The sequence below is a fragment of the Python bivittatus genome, unplaced genomic scaffold (genome assembly GCF_059951505.1).
Source record: "Python bivittatus isolate LINGU-HERP-01145 unplaced genomic scaffold, Pbiv_v1 ctg000330_np1212, whole genome shotgun sequence".
Classification (NCBI taxonomy): Eukaryota; Metazoa; Chordata; class Lepidosauria; order Squamata; family Pythonidae; genus Python; species Python bivittatus.
In genome coordinates this window covers 61,336,145-61,362,339 of record NW_028277058.1, presented here as the reverse complement: position 1 = coordinate 61,362,339, position 26,195 = coordinate 61,336,145, and the positions used below count along the sequence as shown (strand labels likewise).

Sequence of the window (26,195 nt, the reverse complement as noted above, 5' to 3'; positions counted from 1 at the left end):
GAAGGTTCCCAGTCTCTGAGGTACAGCTCTGAACTGTGGGACATTGACTCCCTTTTAATTATACCAGAAAAGAAATATATATTTCAGCTCACCTTATTTCCTCTCCAAGATATGCAGGTGAAGCGTCTACCCCATTCGATCCCTTCTCCATTGTCTCCTCTTCCTCACATATGCCTTCGTTGATCTCTCCAGGGCATTGCTTCCCCATCCTTTCCAACTCCGCTTCACATGTTCTTCCCTCCTCTTTCCCTCTTCTCATGCTCAGCCTCTTCTTACACAGATACACTTGCTGGATTCTCCCCCCACAAGCCAGGGACAACTGTAGGAGTCCAAAAGCGATTTCCAGCCTCCTTCCGACGGCTTTGCAACAGGAGGTGGATGGGCACCATTTCCAACATCGTGCAAATGACTTCCTTTCCAGGGCTAGAAGTTGCCTTGACCATCTGCTCAGAGGCACCATTCAGCCGGTGGAGGTAATCCTGTGGGGTGATAGCATTGGGTCTTCTTCATTAACTGGTCCTGGATCCTGGGAATTGCTGGCTGATGCTGGTCTTTCTTCTTCTGATCCTGTGGGGTCTATTGGGATCAATTCCACAGGGGGGGCTTTGGGCTGCCTCCAAAGATTGCTGTGGGATGAAAGGACATTAATGCAGCGGGACATCAAGCTGGCAGTCCCACATTGAGAAGAAGCTGGCAGCAGCATTCAAAGACCTGCAGGATTTTGAGGCTGGCTAAATAAATAAATTTAATACATTCGTTACATTTTGCACTGTTTGTTGTCGTGACAATCCCTCGCTTTTAACTGTTTACTGCCACAAGTCCTTGTGGAACATGGCAATGTAAAAAAAACAGTGAGGATCTAAAATAAAATTCCTTTAAAAGGCAGTAACCTGAAACAAACCCTCCTTTTGTCTCTTGGGCATAGTTTGGATGCTGCCTTTTGTTTTTTTTCTTTAGGAAAAAAAATCCATTCCAATGATCAAGAACTCTGTCTTAGGAGTCAAAAAATGCCCTGATATATTTGCAGGGCAAGCAAGGAAATGGCTGGCACACAAACACCTGGCGAGGAAGATTTAGACTTTGAAAAAGCAAGAGTTGGAGGACTTCATCAGCTCCCTGCTGATTTTGGAAGAACTTGGCCATCACAATGGGAAAAAGACCAGAGCTGAGGAATTTAATCCTCTTCTTGACAACTTAAGTCCCTGGAATCACAGGTGGGAGATTCCCAAAGACTGGAAAACGGCAGGCTGGGAATTTGGGGAAGGATCCCCATATAGCTGGGTTTGGGGGCTTGGGAAAGACTGAGCTAAAGGAAACTTAAAAAAAAAAAATCCATTCAATCATGATTCTTGGAGACCGCCTGGACAAACCCCTGCAGTTTTCCTGGCAAGGTTTTTCAGAAGGGGATTGCCATTGCTTCCTTCTTAGGGCTGAGAGAAAGTGACTGGCCCAAGGTCACCCAGGTGGCTTTGTGCCTCAGGCAGGACTAGAACTCAGGGTCTCCCGGTTTCTAGCCCAGTGCCTTCACCACTACACCACACTGGCTCTCAAAGGGACCTATACAGACACAGATTAAAGCTAGTGCCAATGCTAAGAATTAATAGAGCAAAGCTTACCGTTGTCTTCTACAGCAGCAGTAGTATGTGAAGCCTGCTGATAGGATGATCACTACTAGAGAGAAAAGAGAATTAAAATGGATACTCACTCCTAAAAAGTTCCCTGTTGCAAGCCAGCCTAATTTTGAGCCAACCGCAGTTTTAGGCACACCATGGAATGCTGACAAACACTGCACCTTTGGGGGAGGAAATCAACTAGAACAAAATGTTCCCAAACACGAAGAAAGTGGGAAGCCACCATCATTTGGAAAAGCCGGGGGGCTGGAAGCTTCAGGTGAAGGAGCAGGTAAGCAGGACCTTGTGAAGGGCCTGGGAACAGGATTGAGTGTGAAAGGGTACTGAGATGCCCAGGGAAGCTGTGCTCCCACTGCATCCTAAACCCTAAATTTCAACTATCAGAACTGAATTGTTGGGTTTGCATAAAATGCTACATTCAAGTCCTAGTATGGTTTAATGAGATTTCCTAGTTCACTGCTACAACTGGGGCTGACAATTCCCATAATACAATGAAGCACCAACTACCCACCCCATTTAGGCTTAATCAGGGGTGTCTGGGTAAGGGTCAAAAAAGTCAAGATGCTAACTACAATTGCGCAATCATACCCTTTTGCATCGCAAAGGATGTTAAAAGTGGACGGGGCTTTGACTAGCCAGCTGTGGCCACCATCTTGACTTTTTTGACAGTCTCCTTGGTCACTCCTGGGGCCAATCTTTGCCTGTAGGGTGCAAATTCTATCTTTTATATAAATAATTAAATCAGGCTGTTCAGTTTGGATGGCTGCTAAAACGCTATATATTCAGAAATACTCCTTACCTAAAAAAGGGAATCCAATTCTGAAGAAAACAGAACCTATGAAAGAAAGAAAAGGAATATTAAGGAATAAAAATTAAAAAATGGTTTGCCCCTTCTTTTCACGGCAAGCAGGTGCATCCCTTAGCTTTTGACATCCTATAATTTACAGCAAATGCAAAATCGTATGTTGGAAGCTGGTATGATGATGTACCACTTCAGTTTTTAAACAGTAAGTTTCTAGCCCTTATAGTTAATCCGTCTGAGAGAATAGGGAAATGAAAATCCCTCCCAAAGGGGCATCTTTGCATTTCATAAATAAATGCATAAAAGTTAAACCTGGAAAGAGTTAGTGTAATCTTCCTACAAGGCAACCTGTGGGTGCCCTCCATCCAGGTTCATTTTGGAGCAGGACAGTGTGCCCCATGGATGGAGGAGAATTTGGAAAACTGGGCAGCCCTCTTCCAGAGGGTCCATCCCTCTGATCAAAGACTGCTTCCTCTTCTTGCAAAAAAGAAAAGGAAAGGAAAAGGAAAGGAAAGAAAGGAAAAGAAAGGAACACATGAGCAAAATGGGGGGGGGAGGAACACACAAGGACAATTTGTTTGGAATGTCAGTCTTGAATTATGGAGCAATTGAGACATCTCTGGAGGTCTTCCAGGGATTTGGTTCCCGGGAATTGCTTTGGTGTTTTTCCTTCCAGTTTGCTGATCCCACATTCCTTGCCTTCCCTCCCCCAAGACAATGGCCCCCTTCATTCCTTCTACAGAATGTGTTTCTCCATGAAGGATACAGAAGCGTCAGGGGGAACTGAGGGCAGTGCAGATTAGCTTGGAACAGGGAAGATTCAGGAAAATGGAGGAAGCCGGAAGAAGTGGCAAAGGCCACAAGTAATCTTCACTTGAGAAAAACACGCTTCCCAGTAGGCGCCTGGATTGCAGAGGAGGATTGTGAAATTATTCCACATTCTCTCTCCACTTGAGCATGGGCGGGGGGATGCTGGTGGAACACTGGAACCAGCTGCAGGGGGAATCAGCAGGATATGAGGGATCATCACATTGTCTGGATGCTCCCTTCCATGTGACTGGACAGAGGAGAGTTATCATTTGGCTGGCAGCCCCCAAGTTCTCCCCGCTCAGCTTCTTTTCGAGGATCAGGTTAATTTCTCTATTCTTTTCATATCCTGCCTTTCTTCTGAAAGCTCATGGCAGAATGCACAGGTGGCTTCCCTTATTTTATCCCTACCCATTGAGGTAGACCAAGTGGCAAGACAGCGACTATCCCAAGGGGACCCAGGACGCTCTGGGACTGATGGAGATTTGAATCAGTCTCTCCCTGGGTCCAGTCCAACACCAGAACCTCTGCCCCTTGTTGGCATCTGGACTTATGGGACTCAGTTGGGACAGAGGACTCCCTGTCTGGGATGGGGGGAACCGCCACTTCTTCACTGCTCCTCTCTCCTGCCACTGCAGATATACTCACCAGCTGGGAAGTGGCCTCATCCACAATATCTTTCTGAAGATCCCCTTAAAGCGCAGCCTAGCACATGCTTTAGAGCGCAGAAAGCAGGAAGCGTATGGCTTGGGAGCATATGTCAGCTGTGTGGATTGTTTCCATGCCTTGCTTTGGGACCCAAGCTTTTCTCCCTTGCACCAAACCACAACACAAACAGGATCTGGCAACCTCTTTCTTCTGCCACAGCCTTGTGACACTGCCTTCGTCTCATCCTGAGTCCATACCAGAGGCAGCCTTCCGTTGCCCTCAGAGTTGTTCTGGTATTACAGCAGTGTTTTCCCTCTTACTCCAACCTAATTTTTGCCATGGATATCATCAGACGTATTTCAACCATTCGGTCAGGGGGGCAGTCGGATGAGGCACTAAGAGGTGGGGTCAGCCTGGCACCTATTGCCCACGGCCCTCCCCTCCGGTCCCTCTTCTCCACCACCATTCTGGTTCCAAACCATCTTCTCCTACTCTATCTGCCCAGTCTCCAAGTTGATCCCTACTCAAGGATCTGGCTTTGGGCGAGATCACCTCAACAGGGGGTGGGTTTGCGATGGGGAGGGACATTTCTGTGCATTGCACAACCCACTCACACACTTATCACCTTTTAGACAGACCCCCTTTAAACATGGGATTAATGCTCTTTCAGTACCGGTGTTATGATGTTGCACGGGGCTCTGTAAGGGGCAGAGTTTGCTCTGCAATGATGTGCACCCATGTCCCCACTTCCCCCTTACGGTCAGGTGAAAAACAGTCTTCCCCTATCTGACACTTCATGATGCCTGGTGAGATGGGCTGCCCTGAGTACACGCATGTGCTTGTGCAAATTTGACATTAAACAAGTGCACGGTGCAACAAATTATTTAAACATCATCTTCTGCCTTCTCCTGATTTGCAGCTTGAAACCAAGGGTCCAATGACAGGGTGAGAGGTGACCAAATGCACAGATGCAACAGGGCAAACTCAGCAAATGTGAAGGGTGATAAAACATTGCACACGTATCACCCCCCTCACACACACACACCTTTCTCCAGGAAAAGTTAGCCCGTAAGGATTTTAGATCAGGGGATTCCTGTGCCGCCCCGCCATCCCCCCTCCCCATTTCATTTCCAACTGGTGCTCAATATACTGCAAATCTCAAAGGGCAATTTTTGCTTTCAAAGTTGCTTTGTTTCGCTTCTGCAGACCATCAGACTCGCCCCAACATTATGGCACCAAGTCCCCAACGCCCAAGATACTTCCAGTCCTCTGAGCACAAGAGCACCACATTGGTCCTTGGAGGAAATTAAACAGTGACAGGGAAAGGAGGGCAGAAAGCAAGGGTGGCAGCTCTTTTGGGGCCACACGGGGCCCTTTCGGACCATCCTACCCCATGATATCCATTACTTGCCTTCCAGAAAGCTATTGTGCATGGCAGGTCTAGCATATTCCCGTGCAAACATACGGGCAACCACCAGGCTGCAGCAGAGTTAGGTTCCCTTGTCCAGTGGTGGTATGGATTCTTGTAGGCCAGACCAGGTAGACCAAGAAAGCAAAAGTGCGGCATAGAAGGAGGGCGGGAGGGTGGGGCAATGCTGCAGCCACCATCTCGTCCTCTGCTGCCACTCCCAACAGCTGTTGTCTTAACAGCAGCATCATGCACTGGGACGCCAGCCCTTGGAGGCCCTGGTGACTCTCCTGGCCGTTGCTGCTGGCTCCTCTCTTCCTCCTCTCGCTTTCCTCCTCCTTCCTGCTTGCCAAGGAACGGGGGCATAGGAAATAAATCCTGGCTTCAAAACTCCAGCTGGTCGCTAGAGCGCAGCAAAGATACAGAGCACTCCAACGCTTTGCCGCCATCTGGTAACTGATCAGAACCTTGCAGCCTAACTTGGTATGTCTACAACAAAGACTTCCAGGCAGGTGAGTGAAAGGGGGATCTTGGGAGGGGGGCATGGGTGCTGGTGCATGTATGGCTATAATCTGAAGGGGGAGGAAGGAAAAGCAAGAGGGAAGAAGGGGCACTTTGAGTAAGGAGGTACAATGAGAACCGCTGGGGCTCAGGACCGTGGCAGAGATGGGTAGACCTGCAACCCTCTTCTTCCATTTCTTCAACTTCCCCAGCAAGGCTGGCTGGGGAATTCTGGGAGTTGAAGTCCCCCCGTCTTAAAAGTTGCCAAGGTTGAGGAACCCTGAGATAAGAGACAGCATTGACCACAACTGGATAGAGGGCGGGGCAAGAGGCTCAGAAGGGACCCTCCCTAGTTTCTCGGGCTGTAAAGGAGATGGTGGGAGAATTGTACTTTCAGACTTGCAAGATTCTGTCAGTGTAGATTTACAGTAAAGTAGAATTAGCTCATCTGATCATGTTTCCTGTCTGGTCTACCTGGTAAGGCTGACAAAGCATGAGATCAAGAACGGTTAATGCAGACATGCTGAAGAAGGCTGTTGTTAGGAATATGCTTCCATGCCTGGGACAAACCTGTAATGCTCTGCAAAATGCTTGTATCAGATGGTTCTGTGATGCTTCCAGGGGCTCCCTCAGATGGTGCAGGCGTAGTTTGGTGTTGCATCCACTGTGTCTTGCTAGGTTCGGCCTGGGAAAGTGGCGTTGTTCTCTGGGGGAGGGTTACGCTTTCAGAAATTGTGCCGGGAGCAAACCGTCCACCCCCCGGGGTAGCAGTCACTGGTGGCACAGGGCTATCTGAAGATGGCTTGGCTGTCCTATGCGGAGTGTGGGCAAAAGTTGACGTTTCCACTACTTGTGAGATGGTCTGATTTCCATAGGGATGAGGAGAGACTATCGATGGATTTGCACACAGGGTCTCTGTAGGTCGGGAAGTTTCTGCTTATACAAATATGGGATTAAGTAGAAATTCTTAGCCATATCTGAGGGCAGATTCCGAAGTGGTTTTATTTTAGACACAGAATTAGAGGTTAGCAACTTGGTCCTCAGGCTGTCCGTTTAGGCTCAAGTGTTATGAAAGATCATTTCTTTTTTAAGCAACATTCCTAGGATATTTTTATCAAATGTCTCACTGAAAAAAATATATCTAAGTTTATTAGTTAACCTGTTTACCCCAAAGTCTGTGTTGCTTGGTATAAACAAAGGAGATTTTTCTTCTTTCATTTTAGAAAGAAAAGTTAATTAAGAACCAGAAGAAGCAGGAATTTAAAAAATGAAAGAATAAAAATGTATGAATATGTGTGTATTGCAGATGTATGTATATGAGTGTGCATAGGTATATGTGTGTGTGTGTGCCATCTAGTGGTGTTCTGATTATTATAGTCTGGATCTCCAATACAAGCGCACAGACACACACACACACAAACACATATATGAGAACATATGTTGTAGTTCCAGATTACAATGATCGGGATGACCACTAGATGGCAGCAAAGGGGGGAACCAGAGTATTCATTTTCTCTTTGCTGCCATCTACTGGTTGTCTGATTTTTGCTGTGAAGATCTGGTAACTCTCATGTGATCTTACGGAGAAATCTATACATTTTATTTACTGATTTATTGATGATATGTAACTCACAACAGTTTTCAACAGCAGAATGCAAAACCCACTGTTATAATAAAATCAAAAATAAATAACTGCACAACAAATGTTCATTAAAATGAAACAAAAAAGATCAATCCCAAATTGACCCACCAATATTGAATGGCATTACCTCTCAAAGTCCTTGGCATCTGCACCAGGGCACAAAAAGTGGCAGATGTGGCATCACAATGCATGCAACACCCCCCCCCCCCATTTTGCCTGGGGTGACCTTGTCTGCAGACACTGTTGCCTATGGAACAGCTCAGTTCTAACTACTTTATGAAAAGATGTCAAGGTTGGTGGTCCAGTGTATTTTCCAGGTGGAGAACATTCAAGCAAGTAGGGTCCACTGCAGAGAAACACCTCCTCTGAGCCCTCACCAGTCTAAACTCTGGCATTTTGGAGACACTCAATGTTCCTAATCAAGATAAGCTTCCTGGACAAACTGGTTCTATCTAGAGAAAGTGGCCTTGCCAATGAGTCAAGCCATGACAAGCTTTAAAGATCAAAACCACTTCTCACCTCATGATGTTATTGTCACTGCACTTTTTCTCTCTTGCCTCGGTGGGTAGGAACAATTTGCTACTTCTCAAAAGCATGATCAAAAAACTTCTGGCTTGCAAAACTCATCCAGCCACAAGGCCTTAAAAAAAGCTGTTCCCCAGGATCTCCTTTCATCTTGGGTGACCAAAGCTGTCCTCCTAAAAGTGCCGGGGAAGCTGGCGTCCTCTGGAGAACCACCAATGAGACATACACTCCTAGGCACTGCACCTGAAGCACCCCACAAGTGTGGTCCAGCATCAACAGAAAGCACTGTTAACATGTTGGACCCCAAGGCAGGAGGAAGGAAGGACCAATCCATATGATGTGAAACAGAAAGCTTGGCATGTTCTTATTCTCTCTGAATAAGAGGGAACAAGCACCCAAACGTGGCCAGGGAGCTTCTGGTCTGCTCATCCTGCTATCAGAGTCTGGAGAGGGGAATCTGATGATAAAATACTATTAGGTCAGCTCTTCAGGTTTAGGTAAGTCTCTTCCCACTGTTGCTGGAAGATACCCAGTTCAAACCAGCAATGCTGAACACGTAGCAGTCACATTTCAGAGGGAGCAAGCAGTGTTCCAGGTGCGTGTGGAAGGGTGGATTCTTACAACACATTTCACCTGGGAGCAGAAACATTCCTTTTTCTGGTTTGCACAACCCAATGGGCTAGGTTCACAAAACACCCAAAACCTCGAAAAGAACTAACCGAGGCTGAACTAACTAATCTTAGCACATGGTGCCAAATAGGCTCTTGCAGGCCTGGATGGGCCTGTTATGTGAATGTAGCAAAAAAAACCAAATAAGCCCATAAATAAATAACGTGCCCAAGTTTAACAGATGCAAAAAAAGTTCAAGTGCTCAGCTGGAAGCCGGAAGGGGCACCCAGAGCTGAGCATTGGGAGAGAGGAGAGATTTGAAGGAGGCGGTGATTCCATGTCCTGCACCCTGGGATGAAGAGGGACAAGACCTCTTTTCCTTTTTCCCAGGGGCAAGATGTGGAATAACTGTCTGAAATTACCAGAAGACAGATTATGGCTTAATCCTGATGGCCAGAACAGTTTGAGAGGGGACCCAGCGATCCAGAGAAGGAGGGTCCCCCCTTCCCCACTCCCTGGCCCCAGTGGCATAAGCAAGAGACAAGCTCTCCTACCTCGGGCGTTGCCTTCTGTTGTCTTTTCCATCGCAGGGTCTTTGTGGGAAACAAAAGGGAAAGACAGAAGACAAGGACCTGCTGGTCATCAAACACAGCTGAGATGAGCCCAGAATTACTATCTCTGGCCCAGCCCCAAGAAATAGATTAAGACATTTTCAAGAAAGAACAGGGACAAAGAACCGAGTTTTCAAAAAGCACCAGCACGGCAGGAGCATAGACTGCTAAATGTTATCATTCTGTCTCTCTCTCTTCACCTTCCTTCCTTCCTTCCTTCCTTCCTTCCTTCCTTCCTTCCTTCCTTCCTTCCTTCCTTCCTTCCTTCCTTCCTTCCTTCCTTCTTTCCTCCCTCCCTCCCTCCCTCCCACCCACCCGCCATGGTATCTATCCATTTGCTATAGTATCTATCTATCTATCTATCTATCTATCTATCTATCTATCTATCTATCTATCTATCTATCTATCTATCTATCTGTCTATCTATCTGTCTACCTACCTACCTACCTACCTACCAATCATCTCCCTCCCTCCCTCCCTCCCTCCCTCCCTTCTGCTACAGCATCCATCCATCTATCCACCTACCTACCTAGCTACCATGACTGACCACCCACCCCTCCATTCATTCATCCATTGCTACAGCTTTTGTCTATCAGTCAGTCTATTTACCTATCTACCCACCTATTTATTATGGCTGCTATCCACCCACCCATTATAGCTTGTTTGCTTGCTTCGCTCCCTCCCTTCCTCTTTGTCTCTCTCATCTTCCTGCTGTGGCTTTGATGCCCTTCAGTTTCCAAAGTTTCTGAATGGCTTACATCCACCCAGTAATACTAGATTACAAATATCCTTACATACACATCAGAAACAGCCACCAGGTATGCCACCAAATGGGAGGAAGGCTTGAACTTCTGTCTCCAAATACTCTCTTGAAGAACCATGTCTTTATAGCTCTTTGAAAATTCTGCAAAGAGTTGCAGGTCCAGATATTGGGGGGCAAGGTGTTCCACAGAAGGGGGACCATCACTGAAAAGGCTCCACTATGGAGACCCTGTAGACAGCCTTCTCTCTGCGGTGTGACCCTTAGCAGAGCCTTCTCACCATCCAGATCTCACCAGACGTAATCCAGAGAACAGAGACTCAAAGCTATCCAAGTCCTGAGCCATGTCAGGTGTTCAACATGACAACCACCCCCTTGAATTGCACCTAGAAGGTAGGTGGCAGCTGATGCAGCTTCCATAATAGCTGTGTCTTCATGGGTGACCTTAGCTGCCTGATGCAACAGGCTCTAGCCAGTAGGGATTGCTAATGATTCAACATCAATCCCTATTCAGAGCATGCTGTCAAATAAACTTATGGAGCTACCACAGCCATTCCAAAGCTGTGGTCTTCTTCATGCAATGGTGCTACAATCTGGTGTAGCCTTTTTCCCATTCTTCTAGACCAACTTTTCTCAAGCTGGTGTCCTCCACTGGAGCCAGTGGCCTGCTTTCTAGAGCTCTGCTCCCAGCCCAGCAGCGTTGGGGATGATGCTATGGATTGTCCTAGACCTGGGGCCCAGTACTTACCGATGCAAACCAGCTGCGGTGCACTCCACTTAAATTCTTTGGTGGTTGCATCTTGCTCACAAACAATGAGGCTGGAAGTGCCAGCTTTTCTTTTGTAATTCTTCAGGCAGGTGTATCGCATCTTCTTGCCGTCGGTCTCATTTGCAATGCGCGCATTCTCCACTTGCTTGGGTGGGCCACACTTACCTGCATAACATAAACATACTGGTGAGGTCACGCGACACGGCAGAAGGGGCCATCATCTTAATGCAGGGCAAATCCGGGGGAGCAGGAATTTCCGTGCAATTAGCAGGGGGAAGAAGGACGGCTACAGTGGCAGGAGGGGGCACTCCCCCCCTTTTGTCCCTGATGTGAAAATCAGGAAGTTGTTTTTCAGCTGATTGATTTTGATGCCGGCATATTAGGCATTATATTCATGTCTTTATTGTATTACATTATTTATTTTGATTTATCTATTCCTTATTCTTTATTATATTTTATTATTTAGTTTCATTTTTCATTTATTTATTACTACTATTTATTGCTGTATATTATTTATTTGGATTTGTTTTATCTATTCTTTATTGGATTTTATTTCCATTTTTTTCATTTTTCATCTATTTATTACTATTTATTGTTTTATATTATTTTGATTTGTTTTATTCTTTATTTATTGGATTTTATTATTTTCATTATTTCATCTGTTTATTATTAGTATTTATTGTTTTGCATTATCTATTTTCATTTTTCATCCATTTTTATTGTTTATTTTCACTTACTTCATCTGTTTATTACTATTTATTATATTTAATGATTTATTTTTTATGTATTTGATCTATATTCTTTATTGTATTTTATGTTTAAATCTGAGTTATTTTACTTATTCTTTTTTATTTTATGGATTGTTTTGATTTATCTTTAATCGATTATTTATTTATTTATTTATCATTTTACTTTCACGTACTTTATTTTGGAATTTGTTTCCTCGCCATTCAGCTTATTTCAATGCTTAAGGGAGCTTGACCCCGATGAAAAATACCAAGGACAAAATGTAACAAAAATAATGCAAGGAAGATCAAAACCAGCATTTGAGTCTGCCGTCAAAATACCTAACAATGAAAAGTTTGGGGAAAGGAATATGGTTTTACTCTCGTCCTAAATATGATTACAGGGAGTCCCCAGTTTAAGACTGAGTTCTGTTCCCAAGGACTGTCCTTAAGTTGAATTTGTACGTAAGCCGGTATAATACTGTATAAATAGTATTGAGTAATGTACTCGAACCGTTGTATATTTAACTTGAATATTGCTACAATAGGCCCCGTTCTTAACTATGGGTCATCTGTAACCCCTGGGTGTTCTTAACCCGGGGACTCCCTGTATTGTTAGCATCAGTAGTGATTAGTTGCACAAATAAATAAATAAATAAATAAATATTCCCCCTTCCCCCAGGAGCTTGAGCAGAGAACGTAATGCTCCCCCCACTTATTTTCCTCCCCAACCATCCTGCGAGGTGGGCTTCTGTGGCTGAGAGGAGATGTTGAACCTGGGCCTCCCCACGGCTAGTCCAGCACCCCGGACCCTAAGCCTATTTTAAGGCCTTTGTGCCAACTGTTCTGCGTTTCCTGTTTCACAATGATGGGGATCGCAATCACTGATTTTCAGCAATGGTAGTCAGATAAGGAAGGAAGTTCCTTCAAAGACAGGAGCAGGCGTGCAAAAACAGACTTGCAGGCTGTCCATGCTCTTGCAGCCAGAAGTTCTCCACCCCTTCCTTCTGGTAGCGCTTCTCATGAGAAATCTCCTCGCCCATTCACAGAGTCATTTCCCTCTCCCACCTCCTGACTCTGCAGGCAGGTTCTCCAAGGGACTTTTCTTCATTTCATGTTTTGTCCAGTTCAGAAATGGAAACCCCACTAGCTTGCATTGCTCAAGGACCAGGCCACCGTTTGAGACTCCCTGCAAGCCCAACAAATACACCCTCCAACATTTAAGATGCAAAATAGAGATCTCCTTGTAAAAAGCCTTCCCATCTTGCTTCAGCCCCAATCAAGAAATACACTCAACCTAAGCTAGAATCTTCTCTTCTTTCCTCCCCGTGAGTGATTCCTTGGCTACAGAGGTGACTCAGCTCCTTATCACCAAAGTGATCGGTGGAACTCTGGGACCAGATGCACACTAAGACGTCTGCACCCCTGCGTGCACACACAGGCAACTCTGCAAAGGACATTTTCAGCAGGTTGCTCTTTATTGATTGCACTCCTACCCAAGTCCCTTAAAGGCTATCAGGTAGATATACAAAATGCGGAAAATACTCAACTTTGTGAGGCTTCTTGTGGATTAACCGGTTGTGCAAACCCAGCCTCTGTGGTTATTTTGTGACTTGGTGTATCGTACAGGCTCAGAAAACGGGCTAAACCAGTGTTGTCCAAACTTGGCCACTTTAAGATGAGTGGACTTCAACTTCCAGAATTCTCCAGCCAGCCTTGCTGGCTGGAGAATTCTGGGAGTTGAAGTCCACTCATCTTAAAGTGGCCAAGTTTGGACAACACTGGGCTAATCCAATGGAAATCGCTGTTCCATCCAAGTTGCCCTGCATTTTTCTGCCTCTTCTTCTCTTCCAACAGAAGAGAGAATGTCTGTAGCTCAGAGTTGAACTGTGGAGGCCTTTCCTCCCAGCTGTTCCTCACTCTCTTGGATGCATTCTTTGCCTCTCTCTTTTTCTCTACCCGCACATTCTACAGTATTTTCCGCTCATCCTCATTTCTTACAGCAATTGTTATATATTGTTTTTTCTCATCCGCAGCCCTTTTCATCATTACACCAAGCAATCTCTTCATGAGTCTCATCAGCATAACTCCTCGCATTGGGGTGGCCCTCAGTAACCTTCTTTTCATTCCATTCTGAGCAGCAAACACATCCTTTTTTAAAATCCACATTCCATGCATAGTTTCTCTTCCTGCCCTCATTTGTTTCTTTCACTTTCAATTCCTTCCATGTCTACATTTTCCTAGTAGCCCCTTCTGACACTACCAAATAATTGTCCATTGCCCATTCAGTACATTTCATCGCACCCGAATCCTTAGCTAATTTTCACTTTTCCATCATAACATTCAAATCCTTTTGATTCATTTTTCCCCCACGGCTGTTGCACAATACTTACACTTCAGCCACGTCTTTGAACTAAACAGAACGTTTTCTAAGATCTCCACCAAAGCGTGGATCTAATTCATTCTCAGGACGCGAAACAGCCTATTCTCTTGTCTTATTCCAAAGTATTTGTGCATTTCACCTAGAAGAACATTACGGTATTTTCCCTCAAATTCATATCTGGTTCGATCACTGCTCCCTGGACAGTAACGTGACACTGTCACCAACCTATGAATTCCTATTCTTTCATGCCGCCACAGCCACCTAATGATTCATTCCTTCTAGCATACATTTTATGCCTTTCAATCATTCATAATAAAACCTCCCCTGCACGGTGCTGAGGTCACCTTCATTTAGATCTATTACCCTCTTGCAAATGAGGTTGTTGGCCTTGGTTTCACCTTGCCACATGCCAGTTTCCCTGCTAAGGGTGACATGAAGGGGAAATACCAAGTTCCTGGAAGGCAACCTTTTTATCAGGAGGGAGTACAGCATATTACTTTACTCCATGCTCATAAGCTTAAAAGGGAAAGGCTTTTGGGGGAGAGAGAAGAGCCAAGGAAGGGTTGAGGCATCAAGCTGATGACTTAGAAGAAGTAGTGTAGAAGAAACATCTGCTGGACGTCTCTCCCTGTAAAACTCCCCCAACCCATTGGAGGCCATGAAACACTTTCCTTCGCTGGGGGAGAACAGAGAAATTCCCTCCCAACCCACCAGGCATGTAAAACCTCTGACATGAGGGCACAACATAATAACTGCAAGTCTCTCTGATCCGAGACTTTGAAAAAGGAAGGTGGACTGTGTGTACCAGTGTTTCTCAACCTTGGCAACTTTAAGACGTGTGGACTTCAATTCCCAGAACTCCCCAGCCAGCCGTGCTGGCTGGGGAATTCTGGGAGTTGAAGTCCATACGTCTTAAAGTTGCCAATGCAGAAGAAAGTGGGGAATGGCCTTGAGGGACAGGAGGCAACAGTCAGATAAAAGAGGTTGGAGTCCAGAGCAAGAATGTAGCATGAGTAAATGTCTCAGACAAGCCCCTGTCTAGCTCTCACAAAGATAAAGGGAAGGAGGGGAGAAATGCATTCAGCCTTGCAAGATTGTTATTATAACCTTATAATAAAAGTAGTATTGACTTACATGATACTAGACGGGACTACCTTGAAGGACTGACACTTTCCATCCCTTTCTGCAATACAGCTGCACATCAAGACCTAGATATCCCCTAAAGATAATCCACTGTATACAGCTATCTAAAATGCAGTGGCCCGTGAATTCAATTCCTTAGAAAGGGTCTCAACCCCATAGAAAGATCTGTGGTTAGGTACATCTGATGAGTCCCAATCCAGATGAAACTGGTTGTCTACTCCTTCCTGGTGGCCACTAGAAGTAACAACGTCAGACAGATACCCACTGCATAAAAACAGAGAGATTTGCCCCCTTCTAAGAGGAGGGTGCAAATCATGTAAAACCTTATAAAGGAAGGTGTAACATAATGTAAGCTTCTGTTGCCAGGACGGCTTATCTCTTTAGTGAAATGTTATAATCTGATCAAATGATTTATAGAGTGAAGCTGCAGAGAAGACTGTACAGGTAGTTCTCGGCTTATCTTGGCAATTGGGACCGGAATTTCCATTGCTAAGCAGTCATAAAATGCGACATCACATAACCGCACCGCTTAGCAACGGCAGTTCTGGCAGTCCCAGTTCCCATTGTTAAGCAAAGACCGCATGGTCTTTAAGCAAGGATCGCACATGACTGTGACTTCTGTCTTCCTGCCAGCTTCCTCACTGACTTTGCTTGTGGGAAGCCAGCAGGCATTGGAAATCGCGATCACATGACCACGGCTTGCTGCGATGCAATCACAAGTGATCACATGACTGCGGGGATGCTGCGACAAGTGGAACGCTGAGAACTGGTTGTAAGTCCTCCTCGTTCAGCACCGTCGTAACTCTGAATGGTTGCTGAACAAATGGTCGTAAGCCGAGGATTACCTGTATTTATTTTCAAGCCCTCTGCCTGAGAACTTAAAGGGCAGAGGTGAATATAGCAATCCACCTCCTTTGATGTATCCAGTGTTTGCTTTCTGAACTAAGCAAAGTCTGGCTTTATCCCAAGCATGTTTACTCTGTTCTATGCAATCTAGCATCTCTAATCTAGAGATGGCCCTGCCAAACAAATATTGTCCTAGAGTGCAGAGATCTACAACTAGCTTTTTTTTTTTTTAATTTCCAAACCTTCATGAGCCCTAATATACAGTACATTGGGGGGAAACCACATCTTAACTTTTTACTGATTGTGTTCAAACAATACATTCACCCTACTTAGAGAATTACTGTTAGTTTTCATAGATTCAAACTTCCCTTCCTCCAAAAGCTCAAGGCATCTTATACGGGGTTCTCCCTCAATTTGTCTCTAGAACAACAACCCTATAACAACAACTCTATACCGTCCTGACTCTCTTTCTGCGTTCACACTGTACAAGGAACCACAAACTAACCAAATTGGTGGGGCCACATCAAACATCAGTCCACAAAAAATAAACAAAAAATGAAGACTTGATTAAATCTTTGTCTATTTGCATTGTGGATGGCTAGGTTGTGTCTGATCTCAGATTAAGCTGTTAAAGAGAAGCCCTAAAGCACTTAGTCTGGTTTGTGTCTTTGCATTTTCAACAGCTGAACAAATAATGCTCAAATCGTTTATTGTATATCCCCCCTCCCGTTTTTCCCAAAGAACTTTGGGGCAAACCATGTTTATTATGCTAAATTGATTATCTTAACTGCCATATCACTGGAGATGATGTCAATGGAGGCCAGGCTTCCCTTACAAGCCATGATGAGGTCACAGGCGTCACGCTGAAATGTTTTTTCTCTGGACTCTGAAGCTTTCCGCGTCCTGCTCTTTCCTCTTCTGGGGTGTGGCTGGGATCACTGTGTGACCTAAGGGAACAACAGCTGGAGCAATACCTATTTTAAAAAGTAGTTTTGGAATATAAAAGGATAGGAGAGAAAGACTTGCAATCTCCTCTGTCCAATATTTTCAATTCAGTTTTAGTAGAGGTTTGTTTAGGGAACTGAGAGAACCCGCAGTAAGTTCTGCTTTCTTGAATTCCCTACTCCAGCCACGCTTGTGGCTGTTGCAGCATCCCTGGGGTCACGTTATCACTATTTGGGCGCTTGGCAACCACGCGGTCGTGAAGCAAAATATCATCTGTCCACCCTTGGTTTGCACGGTGGTGGGTGCTTCCTGGTACACCACAAAAGGCTGTCCTCTCTGGCTTTAATGGGAAGCCCACCCATCCTATTGACCCAAAAAGGGGACCCTGCAAACACTCATCAGCTGTTTTTGATGCTCCTTTTTTTTGGTGCCTTCAAGTCAGTGTTGACTCCTGGAGACTGCCTGGACAAATCCCTGCAGTTTTCTTGGCAGGGTTTTTGGAAGTGGCTTGCCATTGCCTCCTTCCTAGGGCTGAGAGAAAGTGACTGGGCTTCATGCCTAAGGTGGGACTAGAACTCATGGCCTTCTGGTTTCTAGCCCGGTGCCTTAACCTCTACACCAAGCTGGCTCTCATTTAGTCCTCACTTACCGACCACAATTAGGACTGGCAACTCCATCACTAAGCAACGTGGTCATAAAGTGAAACATCACATGACTGCGCCAGAGTTCTGACGTCAGTTCCAGCTCTGGTCATGAAGCGAATCACCCGCAGTTGTTAAGCACAACATCACGTGACCACGACTTGTGACTTCCTGCCAGCTTCCCCACTGCCAGCTTGTCGGAAACCAGCTGTGAACGTCACAGATGGTGATCAGGGGATTGCGGGACGCTGCAACCATCATAAAAACCAGTTGCCAAGCACCCGAATTGCAATCATGTGGCCGTGGGGACGCTGCAATGGCCACGAGTTCGAGGACCAGTCGCAAATCTCCTTTTTCAGTGCTGTCATAACTTTGAACAGTTGCTGAATGAGCAGTCCATAAGTGAGGACTACCTGTCCTTTTAACCACGGAACTAGCGTTCTTCCAGAACAGTGTCAAATCCATGTTTAAAGATAGTCTGAAAAAGGGCTTGGGAGGTATTGGGTGGGCCTTGCAGTGAGGCAGGATTTCTCCCACTTCACCCAACATCACAGGCCTCTCAGTTTTGTCCAGCTGGCTGAGCTGCACTGGTGCAATTATGTAGTATGCAGGAATTACACTATTGGCCACATTGTACAGGAAGGTATCTATCAGGAGGAAAAGGACGCTGCCTCACAGAGGGCTGAAGATAGGCTGGAAGCATCATCGTTAGAACTTGCCTTCTAAAAAAAGAGGCATTTGCACGCCAGAGTAAACGAGATGTAAGAGTGAGCCCATAGCAAACCTGTCGGTGCAAACTAGATTTAGTTAGATTTCCTCTTTTCTTTTCTTCTCTTGGTTCCTGCCCTTAGTTTTTTTGTTTTTTCACTCTGCGTAATGGTCCTTACCCCAGAAGGAAACAGCGTGATGGGTGTGTAGGTCTATTTCTAACTTTTAGGCACTGTTGGCACGTCTACATTTGTTGTGGTACATTTCTCATTAGCTTCATGGCTTGTCTATTTCTGCTGTTAAGTAAAGATTTCAGGACACAAAGTTCCTGAAAACAGAAGGAAGAACAAGAAACAGGAATCTTATGATTATTCTGGCTGATTTTCTCAATCAGGTTTGGGAAAAGGTGGAGGAAGAGCAAGAAACCTTAAATGATCAGGACCGTGTAATCGGGGGGTCTGCAGGGGATGGTCAAAAAGGTCAAGATGGCAGCTGCAAAGGGGCAACTGAGGCTCTGCCCTGGGTCACACCATCACAGCTGCCATCATTCCCTGCAGACATTCCAGCATGTGGTGGAATTGGAAAGGGAAAGTAAATGCATGAGGGGTGGGTGGGAATGCAGCTGGCTGGAAACCTTAAATCAATCCGTGTGTAATTTGAAAAACACGTCCCTTCATTCACATTTATAAGAACAAACGGGGTGGGGAAGGGAGAGAAGAAGTTCTTTCAATGAAATGATTTCTTCTAAGAAAAAAGGAAGGAAACTCTTGTACGACATAGGGATAACGTCATGCACAAGTTCACTCAGTAATCAGGTCGTCTTGCCCAGGGCTTGCGGTTTTGGGAAAGGGTTGAGACAATTCCTAGGCTGCAAATACGGGGCGGGGGGCAGGCGCTGAAATCCAGAGGGAAAGTCCAACTCAAAATGGGGGTGGAAGAAGGTATTCATCTTTGGTCAGCTGGAGGGGGGGCATCCGTTTCCCCAGTTGATGACAGCTGCTTTCTGAAAGTGGGTGGCACCAGGGATATTTGGGGAGGGGGTTCAGCCATTGAAATGGGTGAATGGGGGGCTCCAAACATCTTCAAGGTCAAGGCACACATTTTGCCCCTTCACCGCCCCCCACTTCCCAAATGCATAAAAAGGGTCTCCAAATTTGAGGCTCAATGAATTCCGGTGGGCCCACGCGTCTCGACATGGCCCTCTTTGCACCCCGTTGCAGACACTTTTGCACACGCACAAAGACGAGGCTGCCATGATTCAGCCTGGTGTGCCATTAGCGCGAAAGAATGAGAAACATGCAGAAAAACAAAAATATGTTTACTTTTCTGCAGGGAATGCTTCTAATTGCCAAACTTCTAACTAACATAATTGAGGAATTAGCACCTGTAAAATGACTTCATCTCCTTTGTAAACTGACGATTTTGCAGATGGAGGATGCTGGAGGGTTTAAGTTCCGAGATATTTTCATGCTTTTTGTTAGTCTTCCACAAGGAAAGGGTTAAACGCGGAGATGTGCAATGGGGCATGTCCCCTCTGTTAGACTCCAACTCCCAGAATGCTCAGCCAGTGCATTCTGAGAATTAAACCCAGAAAATCTGAAAAGATCCAGGCTGGGAATGGAAGTGTTAAAATAACTAGAAAAGATGGGATCCCCAGCTTCCAAATCCCAGACAGAGAAAAGTTTACAACACCCCTGCAGTGTAGCTCAGTGTTGCAATCACCTCATTCCTGGAAGGGTGACTCAAGAAATGGTGGATTTTCATCTCCCCTTTTTTTAGTATCCCCAAATTGAACCTGATGGCTTCTGTGGATACAGAGTAATTTAGAGCAATGAGGGAGTGAATTACAGGAGGGTTTTTTTGTGTTTTGGTGCATCACTGAATTTGGCCATTTACTCCTGTGTTGGCCAAATATACTTTTTTTTTTACAACCATCAGTTATCACAATAAATCTAAAGCACTGCTTGTCAACCTCAGCAACATTACAAGATGTGGCCCTTCAACCCCCAGCCCTTTAAGACATGTGGACTTCAACTCCCAGAATTCCCTAGCCAGTAGGGGAATGCTGGGAGTTGAAGTCCACAGGTCTTAAAGTCGCCAAGGTTGAGAAACACTGCTTTAAAGTAAAGACCTATCTCAAAGACACTTACTGTAGTTAAATTTGGACCGTTTAATTTAATGTTGTGCCTTCAAGGCTGTCTTGATTCCTGATGACTGCCTGGACAAATTCCTGTGATTTTCTTGGCACGATTTTCAGTATTAATTTTCCATGCCCTGCATCCTAGGGTTGAGAGAGAGGGACTGGCCCAAGGTTGGCTTTGCACCCAACACAGGACTAGAATTCAAGATCTCCCGGTTTCTAGCCTGGCGCCTTTAACCCCTACACCAGACTGGCTCTCAAGGACAAAAAACTTCCAGACTTGCAGATGGAGAATCTGGAAGACTTGGAAAATGTTCAGGACCAGGTTTGCCAAACAGATCATCAAGAAGTTAAACTTTAGTTTGGAAATAAGTCTGAACGTATCTCCAGAAAGTGAGAATTGGGTTACTACTTTAATTCCACTTGGAGCGGAGCAACCAAAATCATGTTTTTCCATCCTGGTATCATAATTAGGCACTCCCAGGTAATCAGATTTGCAAAGCTCATTTCATTTTCATTTCGGAAAATGAAAACAACAGACGCCTGTGATGCTACAGAAATAAAAGTCTTTCAACTGAGTCTTGATGATAGATGGGCATGTTCACCTTTTCTTGGCAACAATGCAAAAAAATAAAATAAAAAAAAATAGTTTCACTTTGTTTTTTGATTTCTCAATCCAGTCTACAGACCCAGGATTTTAGGGTCTTTCCCCTCCAAATACCAACCCAGCCCAACCCTACTCAGCTTCCACACCCCCACAGGGTCAGATAGTAACCCCCACCTTCCCTACTTTGGGTAAAAGTTTATGTGACAATACATTTGAAAGTTCAATACATTTGAAACACTTCCAAAGCATGAGAACAAACACCCCTGACAGTTCTCGTATGATCATGACTAAAAGATAGCGAGAGAGAAATAACGGGGCCATGTTTCAGATGTTTCTGTCTCTTCCAGAAACAGCTTGCACATCTCAGCACCAGAGTGAAAATATAATGGAAAAGTGGCTGGAAAACAACGTTATTGTTAACCACGGTAAGAATATTTATGATTTTCCTCCATCGAAGGTCAATGGAGAGTGCAGAGTTTCTTCTGCACTCTGGACTGCTACAAACAGCAGACTTTGGAATTTCGCCATCCAAAGATTATCACCCTACAATGCTGATGAAAAGCAAGGGGTTATCCAGTGTTGTCCAAACTTGGCCACTTTAAGACGAGTGGACTTCAACTCCCAGAATTCCCCAGCCAGCATGGCTGGCTAGGGAATTCTGGGAGTTGAAGTCCACTCGTCTTAAAGTGGCCAAGTTTGGACAACACTGGGGTTATCCTATAGTAACAAATTATAGCCTTTGATTTTATCTGATTGCCAAACAGGCTATTTGAGCAGTTGTGATCCATTTTTTTTACAGAACCTCCTGTTCTTTAAAAATGCATGTTCTCATGTATTGGTTGCTTTAAATTTAAAAGAAGAGGCCTGTTACCAGATGAGGAACAGGCAAGGGTTTTAGGTTCCATGTTTCATATGGCAGAAACAAGGATGGTCCTGAGAACACCAAGCCACACCAATTTTTATCCACAATCGCACGCAGGGAAGAGAGTTGAGGAAAAGTAGGAAACTGAGAGAGCAATGTACAACTGTCCTGCAGTGTAGTTCAGTGTAAAAGGATAAATACTCATTTAAGTCAAGCTCATGGTTGCTTCAGGGACACATCCATACCGTATTCTGGGCAGCGATGCAGAAGTGATTTATTATCACCTACTTCTGGTTGTCAGGGCTACTTGGGTACCAAATGGAACTTTTTTAAACTTTCTGTTTTCTCCCCAAAATGACCCACTTCTGGACCCCCCCAATCACCCCTACGATCCTCCAATGGGTCCATCCAAGGTGGGTGGGGAGAAACTTTCTAGAAGAAAACAAAACTTTTTGGGGATGAGCTGTTCTGGCTTCTACATCCCTTTTTGGGGGGACTAACCTGAGATTTCAGCTTGGGAGTTTCAGAGGGGCAGAAGTGGCAGCCAAAGGGTTTATGGTTAGGCCCCCTGGACGACAGCGACGTTTGATCTGGTGGTGAAGATGCTGGACGGCTGAATTCTAGCCCTGCCTTGTGCACAAAGCTGGCTGGGTGACTTTGGGCTGGTTCCTCTCTCTCAGCGTTAGGAAGAAGAAGGAAAGGGCAAAGAACTTCCAAAAAAGGAGAAAGGAAGAAAGGAAGAAAGGAAGAAAGGGGGAGGGAGGGAGGGAGGAAGGAGAATAAAAGTTGCTAAGAAAACTGCAGGGATTTATGCATGTAGTTGCCAGGCCTTTACAGCACACAGGCACAGACTTAGTTAAAGAAATATACAGAATATCCCCAAGTTGCATTTGATTCCAGAAAGGTATTCTTATGTTTTGATCTCCATATTGTAGGGAAGAGGGGGAGAGAGAACCTATCCTTTATCAACGATGCAGTGTAATTCACGGCTAGACCCCTGGATTGTCTGGATTCGGGAAGCTAAGCAGGATCAGACCTGCTAGGACTTGGATGGGAGACAGCCACACATTCCAAGTTGGAAACTAGATTGGGAAGCCCCCAAATTGCAGGACAGAATGCTGTCCACATGCCAGATGGAGCTACTGGACCAAAGGCAGGACATCCATCAAACAGGCAAGATAAAAAGGAGGTGATTAGACCAGCATCCCACAAGCTCTTGCCAAGAAACTGTTTGGGCCAGTCCAAGCAAGAATGTGGAAGGATGTAAGCAATCTGAATATTAATCAAAGCTTTAGAGTCGGGCTCCTGAGTATAGCCAGAGTTTTAAGGACAGTGGCCATTAATGAGCAAGCCCATAGCACAGTTTCAACTCTGGATGAGCCATTCAGTCTTAAAAGGAAGTTGGTCGGTCAACTAGTGGAAAGCTGTGGCTTACATTGGACAGGTACATGGGGTGTTTAATCCTAGAATCATAGAGTTGGAAGGAAGCTAAGAGGTCATCAAGTCAAGCCCGCTGCACAAGTCCCCACGCCATCCCTAATATTGGAAACCTCCAGGGATGGGGAAGAAACCGCTCCACGCGGTAGCCCATTTCACTGACTGCCACTCTTCCTGTCCAGAAGTTCTTCCTCATGTCTAATCTGTATCTTCATCCTGGAAGTTTCATCCCATTCGTTCTCGTCTTACCCTCTGGAGCAAGTCAGGATGAGGGACAGCCCTTCAGATGTTTGAAGACAGCTATCAGGTCCTCTCTCAACCTTCTCTTCCACAAGCTAAACAGATCCAGGCCTTTTCACGATTTCTCGTAGGCCTTGGGGTCCACTCCGTTCACCATCTTGCAGCCCAGTGTTTCTCAACCTCAGCCACTTTACGATGGGTGGACTTCAACTCCCAGAATTCCCCAGCCAGCTTCCTGATGTGTTGAAGTCCACCCATCTTAAAGTGGCTAAGGTTGAGAAGGTCCTTCTCTGGACTTGCTCCAGTTTATCCATGACTTTTTCAGACTGGAGTGTACAGAACTGAACACAATAGGCCAAGGGAGGCCTGAGCAAAGCAGAGGAGAGTAGAGCCATTACTTCCTGCGATCTGGACTCTACGTTCCTCTTGATGTTCCTCAAGATGTCGTTGACCTTCTTTGCAGCTGCATGACGGTGCTGAGCTCGTGATCTATGTGTACACCCAAGTCCTTCTCACTGTGCTCTTCTTAAGCTAGATTTTCCCCATCCTGTACATGTTTCTTTGTGCATGAGATCCATGACTTTACATTTCTCCCTCTTAAAATTCCATCTCTTTGCTTCCTCTCCCTGTTCTGGCTGAACGCTTTTTGAATTTTCCCCCTCTTCTCCCAAGTATTAATCGCTCCTCCCAGCTTTGTATCGTCCACACATTTAGCAAGCATTCCCTCCTCATCCATATCTTTTATAAAAATGTTGAAGCAAAATAAAATTTTGGTTTATTTACTTTTGCCTCTGGGTTGGTTTGTAACCCATTGTATTTTTACATATTGCGGATCCTTGTGTTCAGTGTTGCACAATCTTGCCCATGGAGTGTGTCTGAACACGTCCATGGATGCTTAGCCTGGCTTTGCAAACCCATCCTAAAGTATTTGGAATTGAGCTACTTTGGGTTGTCCTACTTGAGGGACAAAGAGAAAGCAAAATTCATCTTGTTATCGAGGGGTGAAGCAGAAGGGAAAGAAAAGTGTAAATCATAACTGGAATAAAAATACATTCACAAATTTACTATTTTTCTCCAACAGCACCAGGAATTGAGATCCACATGAAAGTCTTTTTCTTTTTTTACTGTCAGAACAGCCCTGCAGTGTAGGCTCCTGCTAACCTGAGGCATTCTTTAGATAAGGGTTTCTTAATTAAGGAGAAAGACTCTCTCAGGGGTCCGCGAAATTAAAGTGATTGGCCAGATATTGAAGATCTTTGCAAATATTTAAAACAATGTCACTCTTCTCATTATTATTTGTTAAAAGATATAGGGGTTTCTTCATGAAAAATATTCCGTTCATGTTAGTATCTAAGGGGTTTAATATTGATATCTTTACATCATTCAGGAAATAAATATTCTATGCGTGCATCCACGGTAGACGTGGTTCAGAATAACCCAGACAAGCAAATGCTCCGTTGGGGTCCTCCATAACTTTGAGGAGTGGGGAGGGCACGGAGTTTCTGAAACGCCGCTCCAGATCTCCGCTTCCGACCTCCCCTTCGCCGGGAAGCGCAAGGCGTTCTCCCCGCCCTCCCCGCCCTCCATTAACCCCCCACGCCGACCCGGCCAGGTAGGAGAGCGGGACCGAGCCCAAGCGCCCGGGGCGCACGGCCGGGCTGGCCCCGCTCCAGCTGCCTGGCCGCTCCGCCGCGCTGCCCAGCGGCTGGCAGGGGGCGAGGCGCCGCGCTGGTCTGGCCAGCCCCGGGGCCGAGGGCGCGCGCCGGCCAGGGCTGTGCCGCGCCTCGGGAAGCGGCGGTCGCGGAGGGGCGCCACTTACCGGTCCCGAGGTCCGAGGAGCCGGCCACGGGGAAGGCACCAGCCGCGTCCAGGAGCAGCGCGAGCAGGACCAGCAGCAGCCGCCGCAGCCGCCGCCGTCCGGCCAGCAGGGCCAGCGGAGAGCTGGCAGCGCGAGGGGCGCCCGGGCGCCGCTCCAGCCTCCCGGCGGCGGCGGCGGCGGCGTCTCGGGGACCCCCGAGCGGCGCGCAGCGGGGCATGGCCGCGGCGGCGAACAAGCCTGGCAGAGGCGGCGCGCGCCCAAGCACGGGCAGGGACACAGGCGGCGGCGCTTCGCTTTCTCTTTCGCTTTGCGCCCGGCGGGGCGGGGATTGCGCGCAGCCGGAGGCGCCCAGCGGCTCCTGCGCCCGGGAGGCCGGCGGGTCTCCGCGCGCCGGCGGAGGGCTGCCTCGGACAGGCGCCCGAACTTCAGCTGCGAAGACGCTGCCATGGGGAGGCGGGCGCTGGGTTGGGGAAGGAGGGCTGCTGCACCGCTCGGGCCGGGAATGGCAGAAGGGAAGGGACCGGGAGGCGGGCGCGCGGTGAGGACGGTCCTCCGCCCGGGTCGCCGGCTCCTGGTTTGGTCCTCGTGGGGTCGCTCGCGCGACGCGCGTCAGTCACCGGCCCGCTTTCGTACGACAAAGAAAGTCCGGGTTGCGCCTGGCTGGCTTGGCGTTGCTGAAGTCAGCTGCCGCCTGTCGTGAGAAACGGAAGGGGAGACCTCCGTGTTCCCGCCGATAATGCCGGCTTGCTGGGTTGTTTGAGCAGCTCGGTGGAGCAACCTGCCTCCCGAGGTGCGGTGCGCCCCGCTCTCCTGGCCGTGCCAGCAGGGCTGGGGCCGATGGGGGCTCGCCCCGGTGGAGGTGGCTCGTGGGGGAACTGAGCGTTTTTAGTTTTTTATGTATAGGGCTTGTTTTTGTAGTCTGACTTCTTAATTAATTAATTAATTTTAATTAGTGAAGGGGGTATTTATTTCCAACTGATTTGCTT

The 26,195-nt window shown here is 46.4% G+C and overlaps 1 protein-coding gene across 1 annotated transcript; it reads right to left on the bottom strand.

The window, feature by feature from the left end:
* Positions 1-447: 447 nt before the first annotated feature.
* Positions 448-25,514, bottom strand: IL15RA (interleukin 15 receptor subunit alpha). The gene is given in 8 exon segments (XM_088141431.1): positions 448-489; positions 491-626; positions 1,617-1,671; positions 2,431-2,466; positions 6,368-6,730; positions 9,128-9,166; positions 10,693-10,878; positions 25,210-25,514. Coding segments are annotated over 8 exon segments (1,074 nt in total). The 5' UTR covers positions 25,427-25,514.
* Between the last annotated feature and the right edge of the window lie 681 nt (positions 25,515-26,195).